The following is an 11,261-nucleotide window of genomic DNA, read 5'->3' as shown; positions in this document are numbered from 1 at the left end:
ATTTTATTAAAAAATATGTTAGTGTGTTAAAAAAATCATATAACCTAGACGAACATGGTTGATTTATTTGCATTGATATTTTTCCCGTGATGAAAATAATACTTGACCACTAGAACAAAAATACCTTAATCAACACACTTTCTTTAAAAGTGACATACATTATATTTATTGAAGCAACATAAAAAATACAAATTAGTTTTAAAAATTCTAGTACACTTAAATGACAATAATTATAGACAAAAATAAATGAATGAACCGAAAACTAATGAAATAAACATTTTTTGAGGAATACTAATGAAGTTTTTTTTGAGACAAAGGAATACTAATGAAGTAAACATGAAACAAGTGATTAAAGGTAGGCCAGCTATCTAAAAAAAAAAGTAGCCCAACTGGGGGAAACCAGCTTGAGATCCAGGCCCACAAGAGGCCACTCGATTCGCTACATAAACCAGCGCGACGAGTAGGGTTTTTGCCTCGGCTACTCCTCTCGTCTCTCGCCGCCTAGCACGTGCCGCCGTCGGCCCCATCGCCTTCGAGCATCAGCCATGGCGGAGCAGGTCAGCTGTGTCGATGCTACCACTTCATCTGCACTCCACTTTCTCTCGTTTGCCCTATCCGAGTTCTCGGGGACATCCGTTTGAGTCAACGAAAATTTTACCTAATTCTCCATTGATTAGTCTGATAGAAGACTTAGATCTAGCACGGCAGGTACTTTAGGTGTTAAGTAGAGCAATATAAAAGCCCAGCGTTGATATGGCACAAACTATTACTATTTGAGACGTAGTATGTGTTTTGGTCCATTCGCTTCGCCTATCGCTAAGTGACTGAGACTCGACATTCCAAAATAGTGGGCGTAGTGGCATATATACGTTTGATCACTGCATCCTTGCATTTGCTAATTCCAATGTTCTGTAGGCAGACTCTTTAGTTTCCGTCGTAGATGGATTCTATTAACCTGTGAAAGTTAGGCTATTGTTCTGTTCACTGTCACCCTCTAATCCCCATTGCCCATGTGTCAATAGCTAAGGTTCTTGGATAAGCTTGCCACGCTACTGGCAATATATTTCTTGGTCACAAGGTAGCCATATTAGACAAAATGGTTGGGATGCTTAGGTATTCTCAGGCTTTAATCAAACAACATGACCTGAACAGTTTTGCTGGCTTTTGCAGACTGAGAAGGCTTTCCTGAAGCAGCCCAAGGTGTTCCTCTGGTACGAGGAAGTGTTGTTTTCTAAGTAAGCTGGTAATATGTGTGTCCTGAATTGTTGATCATGACTTGATTTGCAATTACAGCTCAAAGAAGACCACAAAGGGGAACAATAAGCCTGGCAAGGAGGGTAACAGGTTCTGGAAGAGTGTTGGCCTTGGTTTCAAGACTCCCAAGGAAGCCATTGAGGGTTTGTTCTGTCACTCATTTTTCCAATTGTAATGCGATAGCTTAGCTGGTGTGCTGCCTTGTCCATTTTGTAGTATTGAATGTTATTAAGTGCCTTGTACTCATGGACTTGTTGAAGCATGTGACAGTTGCTCAGCATTTTTTCCTCTTCTTATGTTCATATGCTTCTTAGCTAGATACATCTTTAGTTTATGTACACCATAAAAATCAGTATAGCCTGCAACTTGGGCAAGTTCAGTGTTATTGTTTTATCTGTTATGACTTGTGATGTTGATGTGCAGTGAGCATTTAATTTTACTTGTTTCATCAGTTTATTGTGCTCGTGCTACCAATATTTTTGATCAGTTTGTTATTTTTGGCAGTGCTCTACTGTATTTGAAAATATTGTGTCAAACATACATTTTGTTGATATTCTCTGTTGAAACATTTTGCCAATTCTCCATCAATTTGGACGTTGGATGAATTGGCTGGTACACAAATTTAATACGGTATAGAGCCAACAAGAGGGCTTGAGTTCCAAGACCCGGCAAAAATACTATAAAATAAAAATAGTTGCAGTCTACACCAGTCCCACATTATTGCTGCTAAGGATTCCCTGCCTGGGAGGGGAGCATATTGAATTCCTCCTTCGCTGTCTGATACTTTATGTCTTATGTTCTACTAATACAATCTCTTCTTTTCAAACTGAATGTGTTTCAATTGTTGAGTGTTTAGTGATGTGTCATCTGATGTCATTTAAATTGTATAGGTTTTGTTTGTTGTTGCTGGTCTTTTCGTTCATAAATTCTCTTTTCAGCTAATAGAAAGGGCAGTGCTTGTTAATACGTGCAGTTGTCTTTGACCTTCTTATGCCTTTGCTTCTTCTTTATCTACGTGCTTTCATATGAATATAATATGTTGTTCTTTAAAATTAAGATGTTGACCAAGAATATTACTTTTGTTTTACTTCTGCATTTATGATTTTTGATTGTTCAATTTTGCCTCAGTTACCAGATTAATCAAGCTTGTTGGATTAGTTTCTTCATGACATCTTGAAACACACTTTGTCGCAAAAATTATTTGAAATTACGGTATTTTGTCATCATTTGTTTTGTCACAGTGTGCTTAGTCATTATTTTCTGTCCTGTTCGGCTGTACATTGCACAAGCTATGCGTGCATTTATTCTGGCTTGTGTTGCAGGAACCTACATTGATAAGAAGTGCCCATTCACTGGCACTGTGTCAATTAGAGGTCGCATCATTGCTGGAACATGTCATAGTGCTAAAATGAACAGGACTATCATTGTTCGTAGGAACTACCTTCACTATGTCAAAAAATACCAGAGGCAAGCTAATCTTCTTCATTGGTTTTTAATTGTTTGGGTTGTTGCAACATAAGCAATGTAGTGATATTCGTGAATAGGTATGAGAAGAGGCACTCCAACATCCCTGCCCACATTTCCCCTTGCTTCCGTGTGAGAGAAGGAGATCACGTGATCATTGGCCAGTGCAGGTAAACATTATGTACTTTTGTAATGCGTCTGCACATTGACACCATTAACAGACATTAGCTAGCTAGCTACTCCCTCTGTTCACAAATATATAATGTTTTGGATATTTCAATATCGACTATATACGGACTGAAATGAGTGAACAAACACACTAAAACGTGTCTACACACATCTGATTCAGAAAGAAATTAGGACATCTTATATTTATGAACAGAGGGAGTAGATAACTGTGAACTAGGACATGTTTTTGGTTAAATGGGGCATGGCATGACCTCATTATCACACCGACTGACTGAGGGTTGAAACATGTAGCTTACGCTGTCGTGTTTATGATATCTGCTCAGCACTGCTTGTAACTGAGTTACATCAATTATGCCATGTAGGCCGCTGTCCAAGACAGTGCGGTTCAATGTGTTGAAGGTCGTCCCGGCAGGGTCAAAGAGTGGTGCGGTGAAGAAGGCATTCACCGGTGCTTGAGCAAGTCATGGCAGAATCCGAAACCTTTTCACCATGAAATTTTGATGTCACATCATCTATATTGTTCCATCTGTGTGTACTAGGGTTTTGTCTCGAGAGTTCCCCAAATTTCAAGTTAAGAGTGAATGGTTTAGTGAAGTTCAGAGTGCTTCGTGAAGAAGATTATTGATGCAGTTACCTGGTTACTCGTTAATATACATCACTCGTTTTTGGCTTCTTGCTTGTGACTCTTATCTGAATTGAGCCTATAATGTCTAGGACCAACAAAGCTGCAGCACGCAAGTGCTGATTTATCCCATCTGTCGGTTGTTGATGGAAGTCTGTCCCTGAATGATAGCCGGGAGCTCGGCGCTAGACACCGCACCTTGTACGGACAATATTCCGTGTTGAGTTGCTTCCCCTCCCAGCAGCAGATTGAAACTTTTCACACGGCGTACGTACACAGGTGTGGCAGAGTTTCACTCGTTGCAGCGGGACAGCGAGCCGTGGCTCCAGAACACTGGCGTCCGCAAAGCGTGCAAGCCGTTGTTTGGGACCCCCGAGGGCGCACGTAACTGAACTCTGCCGAAGTAGGACAAGGATGGCAACAGTGACCCCGAGGGAACACTTGTAATATACTCCTGGCCAAGGCTAGATGCGCCACTTGAAAAAAAAGGAAAAAAAAGCCTAGATGCAGGAATAGTAAAACGAGGCCTCATTTGGTTTTGGTTTGTAGGAATTCTATAGGTTAGGATTTTTAAAGGAAAAATTTCTTTGGAGTTTGCAGGAATGGATTTCTATTCCTATTAGGATAGGAACCAATCTTTCACATTGAAAGAAAAAAAAATTAGCCTAGACTCAATGGAAGATTCCTATCATATGCATCAAATGACATCTTTTTCTCTATATAAATTGAGATACATGCCACGTCACTTCTTAGGATTTTTCTATTCCTAAGAAATTCCAATCCTATGAACCAAAGGAGTCCATAGCTAAGAAAAAAGACCCAACCTCTGCAACAACACGATGCCGAGGCTAGTCACAGGTAGGAACCAAAAGGGGGAATCTTTGGATAAGACATCGAGTAATGCACATAACCAAACACTATGTGCTTATTTTCTCACTAGGCAAAGCTAGGGGTGTAACTTAGGTGCATGTTCAACCAACATTTGCTTCATCGTCACCCCACCCCCATACTCAATGTCTCTCCTCTATGACCCCACTCTTCACCCCCCCCCCCTCGCCCCACCCCAAGGACAACCACCTTGCCTCTCCATGTCCTCTTTCTTCTCTTGCATCCATCGATGCTAGCTACTACTATCCTCATCTGAAAGAGCAGATGACGCCATCATCAAGTCGGGATGCCAATGCCCACGACGCCATATTATCGGTCTAGTCGCCGACTTGCTTGTATCAGTGGACATCGACTCCTTGATGACCTTCCTCTCTCCTTGGCGCCGAACCCCTTCCCCGCATTTTTCTCGGCTCCTCCTTCTCCTCTCTCTTCCCACTGGATAGCAACTAAGGCCTCCTTTGGTTTGGAGGAATTTCACAGGATTTCCATAGGCTAGAATTCCTACAGAAAAATTTTCTTTAGAGCCCTTTGGTTTATAGAAATGGGTTCCTAACTTCCTATTCCTACGTAGGATTGGTTCCCATCCTCTAAAATTCAAAGAAGAATAAACGTTAGCCTAGACTCAACAGGAAAAAAAATCCTACACCGTGAACCAAATGCCATCTCATTTCTTATTCCTATTCAGAGAATTTTAGATACATGTCATCTCATTTTCTACAAGTTTCTCATTCCCCGTGATATTTCTATCTTATGAACCAAGGAAAGCCTAAGCGATTTCAGCCTTATTTGTGTTTAGGTAGACTTTGGGGGTTGGAGTTTCAACCTTGGGGAGCAAGAAATCATGTAAGGCTGGGTATACGTGTCCATGGACGTTCGGGAGTGCTCTAGAGCACCGTGTGAAGAGTGTCCTTGTGTGAAAACAGCTCCTTGGTCTCGGGGTAATTTTGTGTGGTTCAGAACTGATTAGTAGTTCGAAAAGGAAAAGAACTGTACGCTAGAAGTCGAATGTACCTGATGTGTATGTTGACGTGCATGACGCGAACATCAATACAGATCAAAACATGTCCACTTGGGAACATGTCGGCATTTCCTCTGGTCCATGAACGCTAATTAGTTTTTACCAATGATACCAAAACAACAACCTGCAGCACCAAAAATGGCGCTGTCTGGGGCGAGCTTAGGACATGGAGAGATGTCGAGAAAGCAGTAACCTTCACGTGCAAGTCTCCACGTATAGACCCCGACAAACCATCGCGCTAAGCGTTCCAGAGCCCTCCACGTCCTTTCAAATTTCGACCACCTTATCCTCCCCGACCTTCTTCATCCCCCTTTCCCCTTCCATACGAGCTGCTAGCTTGCCTGTGAAGCCCTCTCACACCTCCTATATATCAACCTATCTCAAGCTCACTACAGCTTCATCCAAGCAACCGTGATCAGTTCACGAATCCACCTAAAGCGAGACACAGACCGAGCAGCGACCGGGCGGCGATAGACGATGGCGGCCAAGAAGAGCGGGAGCGAGATGGGCGTGGTGCTGGGGCTGGACGTTGCGCGGTACATGGGGCGGTGGTACGAGATCGCGTCCTTCCCCAACTTCTTCCAGCCGCGCGACGGGCGCGACACGCGGGCGACCTACGAGCTCATGGAGGACGGCGCCACGGTGCACGTGCTCAACGAGACGTGGAGCAAAGGGAAGCGCGACTTCATCGAGGGCACCGCCTACAAGGCCGACCCGGCCAGCGAGGAGGCCAAGCTCAAGGTCAAGTTCTACGTCCCGCCCTTCCTCCCCATCATCCCCGTCGTCGGCGACTACTGGGTCCTCTATGTCGACGACGACTACCAGTATGCCCTCGTCGGCGAGCCCCGCCGGAAAAGCCTATGGGTAAGCATACACATAGTATATTACTAACAACGCACATATCCGACGCTACAAGTGCGCTTGATTAATCTGGTTGTTTGCCATATGCGTACGTGTGCATGTATGTAGATCCTGTGCAGGAAGACGCACATCGAGGAGGAGGTGTACAACCAGCTGCTGGAGAAGGCCAAGGAGGAAGGCTACGACGTGGCCAAGCTGCACAAGACGCCGCAGAGCGACCCGCCGCCGGAGAGCGATGCCGCGCCCACCGACAGCAAAGGGACCTGGTGGTTCAAGTCGCTCTTTGGTAAATGATAGATTCATCCGTCTGTATATGCAGTTGGCCGGCACTGTAACAGCCATGATGTGTGTTCATCTGTATCTTAGTGTATTAGCTATTCTCTATGGTGTCGAATAAATGGGACTCAGTGATATGGTATACTACCGTTTTCCAGGAAAAGACTCCATGACGAGCTTTATCAACTGGCACAGGCTACGTGCAAACTGACTGATTTTTGTTATTTGGGTCAGTCGACTGACCAAAAATTCTGTTACTCGGTTGCTCCCATATCTGCATGCTTCCTACTCGATCGTTCCTCCGTACTAGCTGCTCACTTCATCATCCAACTGGAGCAAAGGGTGTACGCTGGACATTTTTTTTTTCAAAACGGAGGCATAAGATTTGCCTCATCTATTAAATAAGGAAGAAGCAGAGTTTAGAGTTTTACAAGAGCACCCACATACACGGCATGACGATTACTCGCGCAAGAAAATAGGCCCTAGTCTTTTGGCACCCGCGGTAATTCAGAGCTTTGCCTCCTCCACGATGTTGTTGAGAAGTATCGGCGGCGGTGTGAACTTGTGCCGTAACACCCGTGCATTCGCTCATTCCAAATAGTCCAAGAAACAAGCATGGTGAGGGAGGCCGAAGCCCTCCCGCTGGGGACGTGGTTGCCGGTTCGCTTGGACCACCATTCGTGGACGGACCCGGCAAGGTGCCAATCGATGGTGTCCATGTGAGCAAGGCCAAGCTTGACGATAATTGACCTCCAAAGCCTAAGTGTGTAGCGATACTTGATATTCATGCAAACATAATACAAACCTGTTAACCGATAACCGAGAGAAGAAACCCGTTAACCGATAACCTGCGTTTGGCTGCTCGGTATTTTTGGAGTTTTAGGAGAATACCATGGTTTTTTTAGAAACTCTAGTTTTAAATACTTTGACGTGTTTGGCTTTTACAAATACTGCTGTTTTATAAACCATAGTATATCTAAAACCGTGGTTTTTTTGCTGTATTTAAAAAAGAGGTCACAACCTCTTTTTTCTAAACTGAGAAGCCCTTGCTCGGTCCATCTTCTTCCTGCCGTCATCACCTTCCATTCCTCCATTTCGTCCGCAGCCACTAAATCAAGATTAGCACCTGGGGCCGTTGATTTCTTCAATCGTTCACTATTGTGCTAGCGCAAGAAGGGACAGCCTGTAGATTATGTTCAATCCTATCGGATGATGCACGTACACGTACGAAATGATTTAGCACCGACTGGAAAAGGCTTAGAACATGGAATACATCGGTTGATACTTGGAGCACAGTCGTACATGACAGGCACAGTTGTGCATGCGGCCGAAGGTACAACATAACTCTACTACAGGTCCTAGCGCATAGGAAAGAGGGGCGTGCGAGAAGGCTACAGGCAAGTAACGGCCGTTAATTAGCACAACCTGATCCCGTCGTTGTATAACTCAGTTCGGTTCAGCTAGCTATGATTATCCATGCAATGAGTAGTTCGTTAATTAGCACAACCTAATCACGTCGTTGTATAACTACTTGAGCGTAGCTCAGTTCCGTTCAGCTAGCTATGATTATCCATACAACGACTAGTCAAAACCAGGGAAACTGAGAAAAACTGCACTTGCCAAACACCTTGGTAGTTTTGCAAAAATTGAGAAAAACTGCGGTTTTTAGAAACCGAAGTATTCATTGCCCACACATTGAAATACTGAGGTTTCAATTATTATGGTTTTGGAAAAACTATGTTGCCAAACTAAATGCAAACCTGTTGACCGACAACCAAAATAAGAAAAAAAAAGGGCCAATCGCACGAAATTCTAATACTTGTGGCAAATCTGATTTTCAACCATCCAACGGACAAACGAATGTGCGCCAAAATAAAAATCATCTTGCACAAAAGTTTGTCTCAGTCGATTTTTATATGGGAGCAGTCGAGCCTATGCAACCATAAAACAAAAGCCCACCAGATGCATGGGCTTGTTTTCAAACATAACATCAACTGGCCCAATAGCTGCAACGACACAAGGCAGAAACAAAAAATAAAATAAAATATGAAGTTTTCTAAGGAAGAATGAATTTGACATTGTTATTACACTTTAAGAACAAAAGAAAATTAATGATAAGTTTTGCACAGAATTTATAAATAAATTGCGGTTTTAATAGTATGCAAAAATATTCATATAATAGTGAAATTTACAGAAATTAAGTTTTATAAGAAGGAATGTATTAGTGGTATTGGTATTACCAGTAAATAAGAAATAAATTGCAATAAAAACTTTAAAAATCAAAATAATGAAGTTTTCCAAGAAAAAATAAATTGGTGGCATTGGTATTACCCTTTGAGAAAAATAAAATGCAAACAATATAAATAAACTTGCAGACAACTTTGCAATGAAATTGCACTTTTTTAATATGCAAAGAATAAGCATACAATAATGTAATTTTTGCACTCTATTATAATTTACACAAATATCATAGGGTACTTGCTTCTATACTCAAGCATCAATGAACAAAGACATGCATTAAAATAAAACATAAACTCATCCCTTTTACAACCATAAAACAGAAGCCCACCAAATACTTAGGCTTGGTCCGAAGCAGGACATAAACTGAACCAATATCTGGTAAGGCACACGATAAAAATGAAAATAATGAACAAAAATAAATAAAAACAAAAAAATGTTTTCTAAGGAAGAATGAATTAGTGGCATTGATATTCCCTTTAAGAACAAAAAAAATAATGGCAAAATTAGCATATAATTTACACATAAATCGTGCTTAGTGTAATTATTTCAAAACATAAGTTTGCTACGAAGGAATGCATTAGTGACAGTGCTATTACCCTTTAAAAAGGAAGAAAATGAAATGTTCTTTGAAAAAGATATTAAAATAATTATTTTTTGTAAGGAAGATTGATAGTGGCATTGGTATTACCATTTAAATCAAAACAAACAGAAAAAATAGAACAAAATAAAAAATATTCAATTTTTCTAAGGAATAATGAGTTGGTGACATTGGTATTAGCCTTTAAGAGGAGAACAAAAATGTCAAAAATGACACATAAATTGTGCCTTTTATAGTAAGCAAAAATACACATATAATAGTGGAATTTCTAAAAATATATTTTTCTAAGAAGGAATAAATTAGTGACATTTATATTACCTTTAAAAAGAAAGGAAATGAAATATAAAATTAGAAATGAAAATAATGAAAAATGAATTAGTGAAATTGGTATTAACCTATAAAATAAAATAAAACAAATAATGAGAAAAATTGCACACAATTTAAATAGAAATTGCGCTTTTTATTATGTGCACGAACATGATCGCTCGTGGGCTCACAGCATTGGGTATCTTGGTGATTCTGGCTAGGCACGTGAATCCAACCTCTTCGTGTAAGGGCACATCCGATGTAAGACTATACTGGACCTTTCGATGACTCTTGATCGAGCATCCACGACTACATCAAGGCGGTACTACGCAATGAGGCTGCTTTTCTAGTTGGAGGCAAAGAATCGAACATGCCAATCAAGCCCAAAGTCCTGTCGTATTGCCATGGAATGCCGATACCAAATGTAAGTATGGACGAAGCCCTTTTTTTCATAAGCTCAGTCCTTCCTTTATAACTGAACCCTTCGTAAATATATGCCTTACCCGCAGGATCTGAAAATGCTCATCTCCATGCCGCCACTGCATGGGAACGCAACCATATGGGAAGAGTACGAATGGAAGCACATGATTCACGCTACCTACACACAGAGCCGGCAAGTCGGAGACGGTGACCGATAGGTGAATGATGCTACAACAAAAACGGAACGTGAACAAGGACATCCAACTTGCAAGATACCACACCAGCTTTTGAACTTCAGGCCAGCAAAAGAGGATAGAAGAGTGCTAGCCTCGCCGCGTACGATGTGGAAGAAGGGTCAACAACCACAACGTTTGATGCGCCACCACGTTGGTCCCTTTCGCCTCTCCCGTGCGAATGAGCAATGTCCTCCGGCAAGGAAACGTCCATCATGGCCTTCGAAGGAGAGTCCGACAAGCACACGACCCCGCTAGTGGTCGATGCTCCGGGTAGGTAGGCCCGTCTACAAAAAGAATGTCTAGCAAGTGGCGCAACAAAGGAGTCGTCAGCAACAACAGAAAATGACGAGGGAACTTTGTCACAGGCAAGCAACGAGGAGACATGAAACAACTGTTTTCTACTTTCAATTGTGCCATGATGGCCTTGAAAAATCGGTGGTCGACCTAGCAAGCATTGTGGAGCCCATAACAGAGGTTTGCTGCGTGCTACTTGTGAGCTGCGTTGGTATTTTCCTCGAAAAGGAAGGGTGAAACAATATAGTAGCGGATGGTATTTCCCTCAGTACAGAACCAAGGTTATCGAACCAATAGGAGATTCACGCAACGAACCGGCGACAGTACTTACACACACAAGAGCAAATACTTGCACCCAACACGGGCAAGAGGGTTGTCAATCCCCTTGTACTCATTAATTGCAAGGATCAAATCTGGTAATAGGTGATAGATAAATTGCAAAGTAAGAAAATTGCAGTAAGATATTTTTGGTTTTTGTAATATGATTAAAATAGACCATGGGACCATAGTTTGCACTAGAGACTTCTCTCTCATAAAAATAGCATATGATGGGTAAACAAATTACTTTTGGGCAATCGATAGAAAAGCGCATAG

At 41.9% G+C, this 11,261-nt stretch overlaps 2 protein-coding genes across 2 annotated transcripts; both read left to right on the top strand.

The window, feature by feature from the left end:
* The first annotated feature begins 420 nt into the window (after nt 1-420).
* LOC123144808 (40S ribosomal protein S11) lies at nt 421-3,581 on the top strand. Its single transcript, XM_044564046.1, has 6 exons — nt 421-557; nt 1,171-1,211; nt 1,294-1,397; nt 2,577-2,721; nt 2,799-2,888; nt 3,270-3,581. Exons 1-6 carry the CDS (start codon nt 546-548, stop codon nt 3,361-3,363), a joined length of 486 nt encoding a protein of 161 aa, XP_044419981.1. The 5' UTR covers nt 421-545; the 3' UTR covers nt 3,364-3,581.
* Nucleotides 3,582-5,679: 2,098 nt separating this feature from the next.
* On the top strand, nt 5,680-6,758 carry LOC543070 (temperature-induced lipocalin-1). Its single transcript, XM_044564044.1, has 2 exons — nt 5,680-6,299; nt 6,405-6,758. The coding sequence occupies exons 1-2, from the start codon at nt 5,913-5,915 to the stop codon at nt 6,588-6,590; spliced, it is 573 nt and encodes a 190-aa protein (XP_044419979.1). The 5' UTR covers nt 5,680-5,912; the 3' UTR covers nt 6,591-6,758.
* The last annotated feature ends 4,503 nt before the right edge of the window (nt 6,759-11,261 follow it).

This window comes from Triticum aestivum, chromosome 6D (assembly GCF_018294505.1).
Source record: "Triticum aestivum cultivar Chinese Spring chromosome 6D, IWGSC CS RefSeq v2.1, whole genome shotgun sequence".
Classification (NCBI taxonomy): domain Eukaryota; kingdom Viridiplantae; phylum Streptophyta; class Magnoliopsida; order Poales; family Poaceae; genus Triticum; species Triticum aestivum.
This window is presented reverse-complemented; position numbering and strand designations above follow the sequence as displayed.